The sequence below is a fragment of the Grampus griseus genome (genome assembly GCF_964374135.1).
Source record: "Grampus griseus genome assembly, chromosome: 1".
Taxonomy (NCBI): domain Eukaryota; kingdom Metazoa; phylum Chordata; class Mammalia; order Artiodactyla; family Delphinidae; genus Grampus; species Grampus griseus.
The window spans coordinates 128,140,482-128,157,478 of record NC_139017.1 but is presented as its reverse complement, the minus strand read 5'-3'; the positions used below and the strand labels follow the sequence as shown (position 1 = coordinate 128,157,478).

The 16,997-nt window shown below is 41.9% G+C and overlaps 1 protein-coding gene across 2 annotated transcripts in view; it reads left to right on the top strand.

Moving 5' to 3' along the window:
* The window catches only part of CACHD1 (cache domain containing 1), a gene marked incomplete at its 5' end in the record, with an annotated part of 217,684 nt that overhangs the window by 125,895 nt on the left and 74,792 nt on the right, over positions 1 to 16,997 (top strand). For both annotated transcript variants that reach the window (XM_082678734.1, XM_082678735.1), the window contains one exon: positions 11,048 to 11,154. In XM_082678734.1, the coding sequence (XP_082534860.1) occupies positions 11,048 to 11,154 (107 nt within the window). The remainder of the gene's footprint in view (positions 1 to 11,047; positions 11,155 to 16,997) is intronic.

Here is a 16,997-nt window from a genome sequence, read left to right as displayed (position 1 = left end):
AGATATAAATATATCTTTAGGTGTATTGATGAGCACCCTCATGGCAGAAAACATATGCATTTGGGTCTGCTGACACTCCTGCTTTCTAGATTTTTCTTGTGTGACCTTCACTGAAGGAAGGACAGGAGACCTGCCACACTGCTTAGAAGACTGATTTTCACCAGTGGCCTTTTATGGATTTTAGGGAGCAGTGGTCTTGCGGTTTTCCTTCTTTCTTGCTCCCTAGCTAGCTAGCTAGTCTCTAAAAGAAACTACCGAGTAGTCTTTGCCAGCTTTAAGAAATAGACCCTGTTATACCAGAGGACTTCCCTTGAGGTTTTCATGTGTTTTATTGTGCAAAAATATCAGTGTTCCAAAGAAGGTCAAGATTTAAAAATCCCATGTCTATTATCTTTCTTGGAGACTCGACTGGTCTGGTAAGATGATGGACCCAGCTATCTTCAGACTCATAGCTTTATTAACTTTTGAATATTGGGTCAGTAATTCCCTTTGAGGACACATTAACCGTAAGTATTCCACATCTTACGTTTCATGTTCCTTCTACAGAACAGGGAGATTTGGATAGGCCTTGTCTGTCTCCTTCACAAATGTGCCTGAGAGATTGAATGAACCAGTTCATCTCCAAGGTCATCGGCTAACTGAGGTTCTCAGTGCTTCTCTTTGATGTCTGTGTCATACCACTCACAGTTGTCTGCTATTTACTAAGCACCCAGCGTATGTGCAGGAAGAAAACCCACGAATTTACAAGCTCTGGTCTCCAGTCTTGGCAAGCCTCAGCCTCTTCGGTTTTCTGCATTTTGTCATTCAGCATTTGCTAAAATTCTACTCTTCACAGGCAGGCTCTGGGCTAGGCTCTAGGAATAAACATGGGAAAGGATCTCTCTCTTTACATCTTCCTAGCAAGGGAGAAAGTATATAAATAAATAACTGTAAAGTGTGTGAAGTCCTTGTTAGAGGTCAAGTGGTAAGATGGACAGGGGGCTACAGAATGGCACAAAGGGAGCCTGAGGATCCCACCCGGCCTCTGTCCACCTGCCTGTTTTCTCGTATTTTTTTCAGATACCTTTCTTTCTTTCTTCTTCATGCATCGCTGTCCCAACCTGGTGACGAGGAAGTTAAAGGGTAAATGTTTAACGTGGTTGCGGATCCACTTCCAATTCCCCCAGATGTCACACCTGTGCAATTTTCCAAGCTTGTGTGAGAAGGCAGGTTAAATGGAATCTAGAAGCCAAAACCAGATTACAGCAGGGCCTCCTCCCAGTGATCTGCTGTGGGCAGGGGGGTGGGGAGAGGGGTAGTGAGAATGGTAAAAAAGAAATATGACTGGTTTGTGTGACACTTAGACTCTCACAGAGAGGGAGACACTTGATTGCTCTAAAACCTTACCTTCCAAGGGCATTTGAAACCAGCCTTGTTTCCACTCTGGCTGGGTTGCTGAACCCTGAAGATTTAATCCTTATTACTGATAAGAACAGAAAGAATGTGACTTATCTCTCCAATCTCTGCAGAGATGGAAGGAAAAACCATTTCTTGGAACGTGATTACACATTATTTGACAGCTTTTCAGCTTGCCCATTAATTTAGGTGTTTGAATAAGTAAACTCAGTTGGGGCTGGGTGTCGAGTATCATTTTCTTTATAAATGCGCGAGTTCCTTTTTGAAGTGATCCCATTCTTACCTCTTCCCCCACCATTCAAACAGAGTTTAAATATTTGCCAGTGTAGATGTTTGATTTTTATCTTAGCTCTTTCTTTGCTTAACGTTATTCTCATGGGTGGTTAAGTGGAAGATAAGGGGGCTCTTGTTTAATTCTTTTCAACTGGTATTGCTCAAATATTTGGAGAGCAGACACTTCCCAGAAAGAATGAGCAGGAACCTGGTTGAATGGAGGTGAAGTGAAATGTCCCCCTGTCATATCTGAGTAAACCAGGCACTGTTGGGCCGTTACTAGGATGTTTTTTGGTGTCCAGATCTCCTCTTAAAGGCTCCTGGAGCTACTGGTCGAGGGGTCTTGCCTTCTTTGCTTCCCAGAAAAATGTGTGCTGCTCTTAGAATGGAACTTGGTAGTTCAGTGACACCAGCAGCAAGGGACTGCCTTGTGCTGGGAGCTCCACCCGAAGTCTCACAGCATTTGTTCCACACCAGCTTCTGATCCGATAACAGATTTTGCTTCCACAAGAAATGGTGTGTATGTGTGGTGTTTTGGTTTGGTTTTTTTTTTAAACCTTTTGCACCCATCTCGAGCAGTGATTAAAAACAACAGACAAGTAAAAAATATCCCCTACTCCATTAGCTGTCATCATATTGGCTTTATTTATGGACTATCACTGTAAGCCTTGCTCTTCTGAGATATCCACAGGGATTTGCTTTTTAAATTATTACCTTTAAAATGTGCCCATGAACAATACCGCATTTCACCAGCGCCCTTGGAACCCACACTGTGGGTGTGGTTTTTGTGTGCTATGTGATAAATTGAGCAGCTTCGCTGCAAATGTTGAGGAAAACCCAGGGTTTTAAGTGATTTGCCTGGCAAATCACCTTCCAAAGGAAATTTAAACAAAGACCAAGAAAGAGATTTCAGGAAGTAAACCCCAACTGGTGTATGTGTCTCTCTCCTTTATATCTTTTTCTTTTTAAACTGGGACTCCACTGAAAAGTTGATTTACACTGTGAATCGAGGCTGAATGAAATCCAATTGGAACTCACTTGAACACTGTTTTGATGTGAGATTCAAAGCTTCTGCAAATTTATTTTACCTTCTACATTTGCTGATCTCCTGCTTGTAAATCCTGTTGAAGGAGAATAAAAATGACTGCAGCCTGATGGGAATTAAATGTCTGAAGTTCAAAGCAGTTTGCACATCAGAGCAAACGTCAATCAAGTGAACATCTTGCAAGCCAGGCAGGGAGTGAATTTCTCCATGGGGAAGAGATCAAAGTGGGAGTCACAGTTCTGTTTTCTCCCTCGGGATGAAGTTTCGATCAGTTGTTCATGAAAGTAAATCCAGAAGGAAGTTTTTTCCTTTTTTAACTTGAACGGGTAGGAAAGATGGAGTTATTTCTCTTGAAACTAATTTTCAGGCACCGGTTTTATCTTATGAAAATGAATACAGAAAGCAGTCGTAATCCACTATCTCCCCTTTTTAGAGTGAGAGTGTACAGGAGATTTATATAGGATTGTTCTCTTATTACTTTTTTAAAGGACAGATATAAAGATAAGTTGAATTGCCTGCTTATTTTATAGGAAGATCTATAATTTTACCAGTTCTTGACCTTTCCATAAACCTGAAGTTTTATAAATATGACTGGCAGCTAATATATTTCTCAGTGAAAAATCTCTTAGGTAACCCTTAAGAGTAACTGACATCTTTTTATAACGGATTATAAGAATGAATTTCACATTTCTCAGTCTCCAAATCAGGGTAAATAGCACGTTTCTTTTTAGAAATCATTTTTCTAAAAGGCATATGGGCATAAAAATGTGCTCCTGTCTTCGGCAAAGCCACTGTTCGTCTGGTGCCTGGAGGATGGCTAAGCGAGTTTTACTGCTGTGTTTGGAGTCCAGAAGAGAAACAAGCATTACTGAGTGTGAGTGAGTAGAAGGTGGAGAGATAATCACAGGGGTTTTGCTCACGTAATTACTTCTCCCAGCTGACTCACCAGCTCTGGACACACTGTGCTCCTGTATCTCTTAAGCCCCCTGTTGACACCTGCTTCCTTCCCTGCCTGCACGTCAGCAGTGTCGGCAGCCATAGAAGCAGAGTGAGGTTTATTTCTCGCATTTCATGTTAACTCGGTTTTGGAGTGGGTGCTCCCCACATGCGGGAGAACTCAAGACATTGAGACCGTTGCCACTTAAAGAACTCCACGGAGCAAGAAGCAGGAGGAAGGAGAATGATTGTCATGTCCCTGAATCCTTTCAATATCAGAATGTGGGGATTTAATAGGTATAAGTTAATTTAAAACCACCAGTATTCACTATGTGGGGATTACCCAGGAAGCAAGGAGTAAATCCAGTTCTTGAAACAAGGTAACAATCTGTTTCATCCGTTGCTAGTAAACTTTCAGAATCCAAAGGTCTGTGAGCCAGCTAGACAATAGGTCAAATTGCCCCTCTGGCTGAGGTTCTCCTGCAAAGTGGTTATTTAATTCTCAAACATCAGGGTTGTTCTGTGGATTCCTTCAGAAAAATAAGAGCTTCAGGTATTTTCTGTGTTACTTTTGGATCAGGTCTGATATCTGGAAGGCTGTGTGTTTGCACCACATCAGCTGAGGCGTCCCTGAGCTGTGTTTCAGTTTTACGCCTCGCTCACATTTACAGTAAAGCTTAAGTTGTGTCTGTTGTCCGTTACGTTGTTCAGCACCTGGAATTCGTTGTCCCATGTGAGAATTTTTCAGAATTTGGTGAAATTTCCTCTTTCTTGGTCTTTTCTTAGTTCTCTCTTATCTTTCTTGTACATAAGCCATTTGTTTAAGGTTGTCAGATTACCAGAATGCCAGGGTCTTGCTCTCAGAGGAGAAAGTTGGTACCAGGAAAAGGAGAAAATTGCTATGAGCTGGCCCCAGGTCTGCTGTATCTCTTCTCCATGCAGAGAATGGACATGCTCGCTCTTCTGTTCACGTGGAACTTCTAGCTACCACTGCTGCCCTGAAACCTCTCAGATTTTAGCGGTGAATGGGAAGGGAGCTTGAGACTTTTCTGGAGTGAAATAATAAAAAGTGTAACCCCAAAATGGCCAATTCCAAAGCTATGCCAGTGGTAAACATTTTAAAAATCTAAGGTATCTACAATTAATAGAGAACACCTGCCTTTAATATCTTCTTCGTCTTCCTTTGCATCCTCATCTTTGTCCCTAGAGATCTTTCTCTGTAGCTATCCATTGTGAACCCTTATGCTTAGCTACTGTCATTTCCTATTAAGTAGAAAGCAAAGATTTCCCCTAAGCCCCCCAAGCTTTCAGATTAATCCTTTCCTTTGAGAGAATTGAATTCTACTTCAGCTGTTAGATAATGTTAATGATGATTTATTGATTGATTTATTGAGATACAGTGTAATGTATTCATTATGAATGAGAGCTTGAATATATGTTCAAATCTTGGATCTGTTACTTCCAGCTATGAATCTTGAGCTTCTTTTTTTTTTTTACATCTTTATTGGAGTATAATTGCTTTACAATGGTGTGTTAGTTTCTGCTTTATAACAAAGTGAATCAGTTATACATATACATATGTTCCTATATCTCTTCCCTCTTGCGTCTCCCTCCCTCCCGCCCTCCCTATCCCACCCCTCTAGGTGGTCACAAAGCACCGAGCTATCTCCCTGTGCTCTGCGGCTGCTTCCCACTAGCTATCTATTTTACGTTTGGTAGTGTATATATGTCCATGCCACTCTCTCGCTTTGTCACAGCTTACTCTTCCCCCTCCCCATATGCTCAGGTCCGTTCTTCAGTAGGTCTGTGTCTTTATTCCTGTCTTACCCCTAGGTTCTTCATGACATTTTTTTTTCTTAAATTCCATATATACGTGTTAGCGTACAGTATTTGTCTTTCTCTTTCTGACTTACTTCACTCTGTATGACATACTCTAGGTCTATCCACCTCATTACAAATAGCTCAATTTCGTTTCTTTTTATGGCTGAGTAATATTCCATTGTATATATGTGCCACATCTTCTTTATCCATTCATCCGATGATGGACACTTAGGTTGTTTCCATCTCCGGGCTATTGTAAATAGAGCTGCAGTGAACATTTTGGTACATGACTCTTTTTGAATTATGGTTTTCTCAGGGTGTATGCCCAGTAGTGGGATTGCTGGGTCATATGGTAGTTCTATTTGTAGTTTTTTAAGGAACCTCCATACTGTTCTCCATAGTGGCTGTACCAATTCACATTCCCACCAGCAGTGCAAGAGTGTTCCCTTTTCTCCACACCCTCTCCAGCATTTATTGTTTCTAGATTTTTTGATGATGGCCATTCTGACCGGTGTGAGATGATATCTCATTGTAGTTTTGATTTGCATTTCTCTAATGATTAATGATGTTGAGCATTCTTTCATGTGTTTGTTGGCAATCTGTATATCTTCTTTGGAGAAATGTCTATTTAGGTCTTCTGCCCATTTTTGGATTGGGTTGTTTGTTATTGAGCTGCATGAGCTGCTTATAAATTTGAGCTTCTTAATTTAACCGTTCTGTGCCTCAGTTTCTTGGTCTTCAGATGGAGATAATAATAATATTTCCCTTGGGCTTGTGAAGATTAGATGAGTTGATCCATGTATAACACTTGGAATATTCTTGATATTATATATATATATATATATATATACACACACACACACACACACACACAACACAGTAGCTGTTAACTGTTATCATTACTAATACATCCATTACTAGTTATTATTATTTATTAAATGTTTACTATGTACTAGGCTCTTACAAGCTGTTTTCTGATTATGAAATAGGTACTATTTTTATCACCATATTGTAGATGAGAAAAATGGAGGCTTAGAAAATGTAAGTTCTATGCAAGAGGTAGACAGCAATAAGCAATTTAAACCCAGACTCCAATCCAGGTCTGTGTACCTCTGAGGCCATGCTCCTGACCATGCTTTGCCAGGGTGGCAGTTCCTTGTTCATCATAGATGTTCATGAATACGATTTAATAAAATATACAAAGCTTTCCAGTGACTTAGCTCTCTGCCCTTCCACAGTAGTCAGCCACCAATAAGAAAACTTACGGAGAACTATACATTCCCAGGAATGCACTAAACCTGAGAGAGAAATATAAATCCTCAAGGAACTTACAATCCACTGGCAGAACTAAGAACTTCTCAAGGTTTTAGAGAGAATTGGGAGTTCAAGTGCTACATGGTAGGGTTTAGACAATAAGGCTTCCATAACAAAATATCTTGGCATCTCCCCTCACTTCACCTTTATTTAGTATATGGGAAAGGCAAAATAAGTAAGATAATTTTCTCATTATTTGTAATAAATCTTATGTTAGAATTTTTATTGATTAGTATTTTGCTGATATAAGCAGAATCTAAAACCAACCAGTCTCTATCTGTCAGACATCAACTGCATTGACATTATGCTAAACCTGATTACAAAACAATATTTAAAAATTAGGGAAAAGACACACAAGCATGAATTAAGATGCAGAGTGGCACTAGTCAGTTTAGAGGAGAGAGGGCTCCTCACAGGCTGGGGCTGACAAGAGGACTTCCTGGAAGGAAGATGAGAAGAGCTGGGGGCTTTGTAGAATGGGCGCAGTGAACACCTGAGAGCATCACAGTTTGGACCCAACAGAAAAAACATGTATTGAGGGACTGGTCTGGTTAGAGCTATAGGTTGGGAGACAGTGGGAAGAGAAGGTTGGGCAGATTATTGATGACCAGCACTATATTGTGAAACCTTTTATGACTGACAAATGTTTACTGAGCACCTACTCTTGTTAATATGTTACTTTCAGTTTTATTGTTATAAAAATGTTTTTATAACAATACAGTACAAAAAGAAAAACAACCTATAAAATAGTTCCCTGGTCTCTCTGGTCCCAGGAGCGAACTCTCATTTCACAACGGCCTGGGAAGTCTGTACGTGCTCAGTGCTGGGCTTCAGCCTTCTCCAGGGGTAGGGCTGATGGCCCAGGTCCTGGCCGTGGAGTCTCCACCCAGGGAGAACGGGGCTGTCTTCGAGCTCACACGTCTTCTGGGAGAAGTTGTCAGTAACTCTCTTGAGTTGCCTGTCCCCTTTAACAAGTTCTTCCTTATTTGTCACTTAAATGAAGCAGTGTGGTGTGTGGCTCATCCTTGGACAGAGAGCTGGGTGATAAGGTCAAGTCTCTCTCAGGTCCCTGATTTGCTATGTGTTCCTTGGTGTCACTTTCCTCAACCGTGAGATAGGTAGGTCTAAAAAAAGTTTGTAATTTGTACTGCAAAGTCCAGATGTGAGTTTCAGGCATATCTAAGAATTACTCTGCTCTCTTGATTCAAATTGAAAGGTCCTCTGTCCTTGGTCTCTTTGAGGCATACAGAGAAGTACCTGTGCTCACGTGGAAAGCCGTTCTACTGCCTTATTTCTAAAGAATCTGCATGACAGGATTGGAGGGCTTCTCACCCCTGGAGAGACTGTCAAAGTCCGATTCCAGGGCCCCACCCCAGACTCACTAAATCAGACTCTTCTAGGGTGGATCCCAGGAATCTGCATTCCAACATGCTTCCACATGATTCTGATATGGCTAGACTTTCAGTAATTAGGAACCATTTATCTGAGTCATGATCCTCACTTGTTGGACCTCTGGAGGCTTCTGAGGAAGCCCAGAATAGGGCTAAGCACTGTCACGATGGATGTTCATAGAAGATCAGTTAATATGAGTGCCTGCTTTTGACAAGAACAATGCTAAGTGTTATGTATGCACAGTGGTGAATAAAACCAACAAGACGTGGGGTCTGCTCTCAAGGGGCTCTTGTCTGTTCATATAGCCTGATCTATCAAAATCCACCCATTAAAAACATACACAGGGACTTCCCTGGTGGCGCAGTGGTTAAGAATCTGCCTGCCAGTGCAGGGGACATGGGTTCAAGCCCTGGTCCAGGAAGATCCCACATGCCACAGAGCAACTAAGCCCATGCGCCACAACTATTGAGCCTGCGCTCTGGAGCCCGCGAGCCACAACTACTGAAGCCCACACGCCTAGAGCCCGTGCTCTGCAACAAAGAGAAGCCAACGCAATGGGAAGCCGGCGCACTGCGAAGAGCAACCCCTGCTCACTGCAACTAGAGAAAGCCCGCGTGCAGCAACGAAGACCCAATGCAGCCAAAAATAAATAAATAAATTTATTTTTAAAAACATATGCAAATGGAGCCGTAAATTAAAAACTATGACTCTTGCTTTGAGAGAAGATGGAGACACTTGACATAGACTAGGAAGTCACCCACAATCAGAATAGACCTTTCTGGGGAAGTGATAAGTGAACAAAGACTTGAAGGATAATTAGGCAGATAATCAGGAGAACTTTCTAGACTTGCACTGTCCAATATGGTGGCCACTATTCGGTGACTGTTTACATTTAAATTAAGATTAAACAAAATTGAAAATTTAATCTCTCTTACATTAGCCACATTTCAAATGCTGGTAGCCACATGTGGCTGCCATATTGGACAGTGCAAAAATAACACCTTTTCATCATCTCAGAGAATTCTCTAGGACTGCCCTGGTCTAGATCAGGAGTGGTGAAACCAGTCTGGCACACCACCTGTTTTTGAAAATTGAGTTTTACTGGAACACAGCCACACTTATTCTTCTGTAAATTCTCTTTGGTTGCTTTCACACCACAATGGCAGAGTTTAGTAGCTGTGACAGAGACCTTGTAGGCCACAAAGCCTAAATATTATCTGTCTTTTATTAAAAAGTATGTGATGGAATAGGTTTAATGTGGCTGTCTAGCACATGGAGGGCAAGTGAGTTCCCTGTCTAATGCTACTCTTGCTTCACAGATGTTAAATGCTAAAACAAGAGAGGGACAGTGAGATTATGTTGCTTATGCACACCGGCAGCTGCTGATGTATTAATCTCCTCTTTTCTCTCCATCTGTGGCTTTTGAGGCAGCAGTCTTCTCGTCTAGACAAACTGGAGCAGGTCCAAGGAAGAGTGACCCCACTGGTGAAGCAACTGTGTCCTTGGAAGCACAGTTGACAATGTTGATATAATTGTGTACTGCGTGAGAGGCTGGACTAAAGAGTCTCTTCAAATCCCTTAAAACGCCACCTCCTTTGAGATGATATTTATCGAAACAAAACTGTTGAACTTCTGCTTTGGAACCCAGCACACTCTTTGAATACCTAGCCCCTTTGCTTATGCGATCAGTTCATTTTAGTAGTTCTTATATAAGATCCAGAAAATCAATATTCATGTGAATAATCACGTGGACCTTGATTTTTAGGAGTGTTTCTCCAGGGTTATAGAGCTTGTCTACCTGCGTTAATGGAATTTCATTAATGACATTTATCATCTAAGGTACACATTTTAACACAAGTTTTTAAAAATCTAACTTCAGATTGCGTTTATTTGCAGGTAACTCTTAGAAACTTAATGAATCTTCTCAGTATCTGCAATCCCAAATAGCTTATTTAGAGGTTCAAGATTTTTCTCTTTCGTTACTCCTGGATTAAATTCACTTAAAAATAGTCTTAGTGACTATGTATAAATGAGTCGGTGCATTTTCCTATTATTTTCTTGGAGACTGTTGTTTGCCCTGGCAAATGAGTCACTGATTACACTAGTGTTTATTGATCAGCTACTAACCAGAGCACTAGCATTGTTATAGCTCTAGTAACAGCATTGCACTCCCACTGGAAATCAAGAAAGACCTTGGCCTCATCTATATTACAACCTGGAAGGTGCAAGCTCTGTGTCATTTATCATGAGAGGAACTGTGATACATTATTTACAGTCTTTTTGACAGCTTTGGAAAATGTTTTATTATTTCTTTTTTTTTTTCTTCAGATAGGAAACCTGGGGCTCAGACAGATTGCACAATTTGTGCAAGTCCACACATTTAATAGTGACAGAACAAGGATTCAAATCTAGATCTTTCCTACTCCACAGCCATTCTTTCTCCTTCACTACTGTCTATTTTTGTTCTTGGTCTTTGGTTTTCAGACAGGATAATTTAAAGAATTGTTTCACATATCACATCAGAGCTCAAGTCTGAATTTTTGTCATTCTAGTCTGAATTTTGTCAAATCTATTTTCTGTATGATTTTATCAATAGTACCTGAATCAAGTTCATTGGGGGAAAAGTTGGCTTGAAGGATTTTTTTTTTTAATCTCCTTAGAATTGATCTTGATTTCTAAAACCTTCTAGATGCAGATGTTGGTTTTACCCACACTGCTCTGAAGTGATTTTTTAAAAATACTTAAATTGCAGTTTTACTGTTTATGAGCTGACCTATTTTGTACACAGTATGAAGTATTACTTTTGTTGGTTAGTTTTCTGGATTGAATAACCACCAAATACATACTGCTAATTCTCTTCTGTTGTTTCAGATTTGATGGGAACTTTAATACCAATGTATCTAGAACAATTAGTTGTGATCGACTGTCTACTACTGTTAATAGCCGGGCCTTCAATCCAGGACGAGACTTAAATTCAGGTCAGTAATCTCTTGGTTTTATAAAGGTGAACTATATTCTACCACATTCAAGTTGAATAAATTTATTGCTTTAGCGATTTTCTTTAAGTTTTGAAGAAAAAATGTGTACTTGAAATCAGGTATTTCTTTCTAGCAAGTTGACACTCAAAAGAAGGAAAGGGGGCTTCCCTGGTGGCACAGTGGTTGAGAGTCTGCCTGCCGATTCAGGGGACACGGGTTTGTGACCCGGTCTGGGAAGATCCCACATGCCGTGGAGCGGCTGGGCCCATGAGCCATGGCCGCTGAGCCTGCGTGTCCGGAGCCTGCGCTCCACAACGGGAGAGGTCGCAGCAGTGAGAGGTCCGCGTACCGCAAAAAAAAAAAAAAAAAAAAAAGAAGGAAAGGAAGAAGAAAATCGAGTGGGCGTGTATTGAGCCTTTACTACACATCTACATATATGGAGTATGCCACGTGATTTGCTAGATTCTTTAATCCATTACCTCATTTGTTAGCAGTTTTACATTTGTTATTTTAAAGGTTACTTGAGAGACCCATTTGTCTCTGCACTTAGGAAGTGTTGAATTCATTTGTATTCCCTATCTATAATTTTTAATTTGGGAGGTGGGATTGAAGAATGATGAAGGAGCTTTTCTACTACTGAACAGTGCCATGATGCTATACAGTCGTCCCTCAGTATCTGCAGGCACTTGGCTCCAAGGAGCCCCCAAGGATACCAAAATCTACAGATGCTCAAGTCCCTTATATAAAATGGTGAGGTACAATGATTACAGTTGGCGCTTCGTATCTGCGAGTTTCGCATCTGTGGATATGGACAACTGACTGTATGTTGAGGTTGAACTTTCTTCATGGTCTTGTTAGAACCCAGTCATCTGCAGTAGTAATAACTACTAAGGCACCTGTACACATGGTTATGTATAGCTTCCAAGTGACACTGTGTCTCTGCTGTCTTTCTCTGGAGTTCCAGTCTACATTTCTCACTCTGTTTGTCTTGTTATGCACACTTATTGAGTGATGGGCCTCAGAACCTAAAGGCTTCACATTTTAAAAGCTGAAGTGCCTTTAGAAATCACCAGCCTCAATCCTAGAATTTTACCAAGGAATAATCTGAGGCTCAGGAGGGTCCTAAGACTTCCCTCATTACTAGAGAGATAAAGGAGTTAACCCTTCAACATGAAGAACTGTATTTCCCAGATTCCAGGCCTCCTGGAGACATGTAAAAGCCAAGAGAAAAGCCAGAGGGCCAGAATATTTACTTTGAGAGGCCCAACCAGTATTGGTTCAGGGGAAGAATTGTAGCCTTTGGGCGTTGTATACACAAACCAGGTAATCTATTAGGTCTGGAAAGAAAGAACTGTAAGCTTTATATTGCTTAAGGGTAATAAAACTATAGCTGCTATCTAAATGACCTGACCTAAATCTGCCAGGCACTTATCGCCTAGACCAATATATAATGAATTCAGTCATTTTTTAAAAAATTGGTCAGAGAATCTTGAGGCCTTCTGGAGCAGGTGGGGTTTATTTACTGCTAGAAAGGAAGCTCAGTGAAAATATTTTTCATAAAAAATAACTGAAGAGGGGCTTCCCTGGTGGCGCAGTGGTTGAGAGTCCGCCTGCCGATGCAGGGGACACGGGTTCGTGCCCCGGTCCGGGAAGATCCCACATGCCGCGGAGCGGCTGGGCCTGTGAGCCATGGCAGCTGGGCCTGCGTGTCCGGAGCCTGCGCTCCGCAACGGGAGAGGCCGCAGCAGTGAGAGGCCCGCGTACCGCAAAAAAAAAAACAAAACAAAACCAAAACTGAAGAGAGTAGAGAAGGACCTGGAATGGGCGGAGAAAATGAATTATGGGAGATTCCAAAGCTGGAACAGGGCACAGAGCTGGAACTTGAGTCTTTTGACTGTACTTGCCCTCTTTCCCTCAGCTGTGCCCAGCATAGGGTGTGTGAGAATAAGAGAAGAGTCAGGAAGGACTTCCAAGAAATCCGACCTTATCAACGAGAAGGACAGAGTTGCCATTGATTGTGATGGGGAAGTAGAGGAAGAGCAGGTTTGTGTGGGACGCATGGAATCAACTTTTCAGTTTTAGAAAAGTTAAGTGAGTTACCTAAGTGAAAATGTCTCCTAGACAGTGGGATATCCAAGTCTAGAGTCCAGAGAATGGACCAGACTGGGGATTTATAAATGAGATTCATCGTGTATAGGGAGTACGTAAATCATGAGACTCAATAAGATCATAATATAGCAAGTGGCTATGAGTAAAAAAGAGTAGAGTCCAGGGACTGAGTCTTGGGACACTTGACCACTTAGAGGTCACTGACACGAGAAGGAAGCAGTCGCAAAATCTGAGATGGCAGTCAGTCTGGTGGGAGAAACAGGAGAGCCATCTCCCTGAGGCCAAATGAAGAAAGTGTTTCAAGAAGGAGGGAGAGATCAGCTGTGCTAAGTTGGCCCACTAAGACCAGGGCTAAGAAAACTGACCATGGAATTTAGCAATATAGAGGTTATTGGTGAACTTGACGAGGGTTGTTTGGTGGGACAGTAGAATAGAATGAAAGGCTAATACTTATTGGTTCAAGCTCTTAAGAATGCAGGAAAGGAGATGGAGACAATAAGTACGTGAACTCCAAAGGTCTGCTGAAAGGGAAGCTGGAGGGCCACATGGAGTCAAGAAATTTTTTTTTTAATAAATAAACAAATTTATTTATTTGTTTATTTATTTTTGGCTGCGTTGGGTCTTTGTTGCTGCACGCGGGCTTCCTCTAGTTGCAGCAAGCGGGGGCTACTCTTCGTTGCAGTGTGCGGGCTTCTCGCTGCGGTGGCTTCTCGTGCTGTGGAGCATGGGCTCTAGGCACACAGGCTCAGTAGTCGTGGCTCGTGGGCTCTAGAGCGCAGGCTCAGCAGTTGTGGTGCACGTGCTTAGTTGCTCCGCGGCACGTGGGATCTTCCTGGACCAGGGCTCGAACATGTGTCCCCTGCCTTGGCAGGTGAATTCTTATCCACTGCACCACCAGGGAAGCCCCAAGAGAATATTTTTAAATTGAGAGAAATTATGGCAAGGTCATGTGCCAAGGGGAAGGATCCAGTAGAGAAAAGTAAGGAGTGAAAAGAGACAATTGCTGGAGTCTTTTCCTTGATTAGGCAAGAGATGGTGGGATTCCAAGTAGAGGATGTAGAAGCACAGGGCATTCATTTCTAATGAGAGGAGGGAAGAAAGAGAGGGCATGTGGAGATGCCCAGAACGACCGACGTGATGTTGGGAACTTGGGGACATGCCCTTTGTAACTGCGTTTTCTCAGAGAAGTAGGAAGCAAAACCATCAGCTGAGAGTGAGGCCGGTGGTGGGGGTGGGAGGCACTGAAGACCTGGTGGTTATACTAAGAGTTCTCTTCTGTGATAGAGGTTTAGGGTAGAGCTCAGCTGCGCAAATAACTGGGAATCCTGACAATATGCTGTTTTATTACAGTCTTTATTTGTCAAGGGAGAGGTGGGGAGGAAAAGGATGGTGAGGGCAGAGGTATGTAGTTAAAGATCAGATCTTGAGTTTTGCTGTTTCCAAGAGCACGCCTCAAGTCTAACGTCCTACCTGACAGGAGTTGTTCTCGGCACCGTTGACGTAGCTGGATTTACAAGCCATTTTTGGCAATATTCAGGTGTCTGAGAACTGACTTGCTTGTATTTGAAGTTTTGTGACATTCCACCAGACAGTGGCTGCATCCCAAAATCCACATTCTTGAACACTCATTTGTAATACGAGAGGAGTGGGAGATGGTGGAGGGTGACCTCAGAGCTCCCCCTTTCCCGCCTCTCCAGCTCATGCCCCTTTTCAGAGCAGAATTAATGTGCTTCGTAGGCTATCACATGTCTGATATTTACATCTGTAAGATGTCCAGCCTTAGACTGTATATAATCCATCAATGGGTCCCTAATTGATAACACAGTTTCAGATTGCCTCTCAGCCTAGCTGGAAACAGACTCACACAAATTGTAAACCATTCTTAGCTTCATTTATCCAAAACTAGGTCATGTGTCCATCCATCCAACACACATGTGTATTCTTCGTCTTAAAACCATCCCTGCCAGATCTCTACTTTCTAAATTGACTCCTTGCCCCTGAATCCATTCAAATGACTAACGTTTGACAGTGCATGTGTTACATGATGGTGCTGGTCATGTTTTGCTCAGGGTCTTTCCTGCTTTTATCTCTAGTTTCTCACTTTCTCTCTCTCTCTCTCTCTCTCTCTCTCTCTCTCTTAAAATTCCTGCTGAGCTATTTTCTTGTGCGTAGCCTGATCCGTAAAGAGAGTTTATTTGAAGAGTCCAAGGAAAGTTGCCTCTTGCTCTCTTGAGTTACACAGTTGAGGTGAGAGTGGAAGTGGGAGTTAGTCTTTCTCGCCAGAAGAAAAGGTGTCTGGACTTTCTTTATTGTATTTGATTTAAAGAGCATTTGAAGTTGCAAACTTCGATCTTGGTCACATTGCCGTCTTCACTGAGAAACAGGATTCATGGGGTGAAAGAGGCGTTTATAAGTCACGTTACAGCAGGAAATGCTGCAGGAGGTACAGGTGGGCACTGGCGGCTATGGACCATGCTGTTAATTTCAGTGGCTTCATTGCTTCCTTCTGTGAACGACAAAGATTGGCTCTGTGCTATAGGTTTTTCACCTTTCTTTAAAATAGCTTGAAAATTATGTATTAAAAATGCTAATACCGGGCTTCCCTGGTGGCGCAGTGGTTGGGGGTCCGCCTGCCGATGCAGGGGACACGGGTTCGTGCCCCGGTCCGGGAAGATCCCACATGCCGCGGAGCGGGTGGGCCCGTGAGCCACGGCCTCTGAGCCTGCGCGTCCGGACCCTGTGCTCCACAACGGGAGGGACCACAACAGTGAGAGGCCTGCATACCGCAAAAAAAAAAAATGCTAATACCAATGCAGTGTAAAGCTGTGTTCTGTCTATAATAAAAGAATAAAAATCAACAAAACTAGGAATTTCTAGGGGTTTTCTTAATGCCTAATTACTCCAGCTTCATGATTGCATTAGTATTATAAAAGATTGGTAATTATTTTTATAACATCTAAAAAACTATTCAGTCACTGAGAAATCTAGATTCTTGAGGTTATATGGTTCCGTTTACATTCATGTGTGTGGGTGTACGTATGTATATACACAAAATTAAGTACACAAACAGAGGGCCCTTTTCTTCACCTTGCTTCCCCTTCAAGCTCTATCCCTATATTGCGAGCTACTTTGAAGTCTCATCTTATAGTTTCTCACAACAACCCTATTACACTGATTTCAGAAGATTTTATTAGCCACATATATTCATTATGGAAAGAGTATATATATACTCTTTCTATAATACTTATGATCATAATGGATACAGCCTGGTTTTTTGTTGTTTGTTTGTTTTTTTACTTAGCAAATGTATTCTGATTTTAAATGATTTTACTTAGCAAATCATTCTTCTGTGTCTATGTGAATAAATATACATCTCTATCATTGTAGCAGTGTGTAATTGTGTAACATTGTTGAAACAACCAATCTATTCCAGTTCAACATTTAGACTGTCCCAGGTTTTCACTATATCATTGCTCCCTGGAGGATCTCAAGGGACCCCTCCACAGTTTCACTTGACCGCTATATAACATTTGGCATGTAAGCTTCTTTTTTGAAACTCTGTCATCCTTAGTTCCTATAAAATTGTCCTGTGCCATTTATCCCCGGACTTCTCTGTCCAGGCCTCTTCATCCTTCTTCTTGAGCTCCTTTTCCCTACAGTGGATGTCCCCACGTGTCCTCTCTTCACCACCTCCCTCTGCTCGCTGAGTGTTATCTCCCTGAATGTTCTCGATG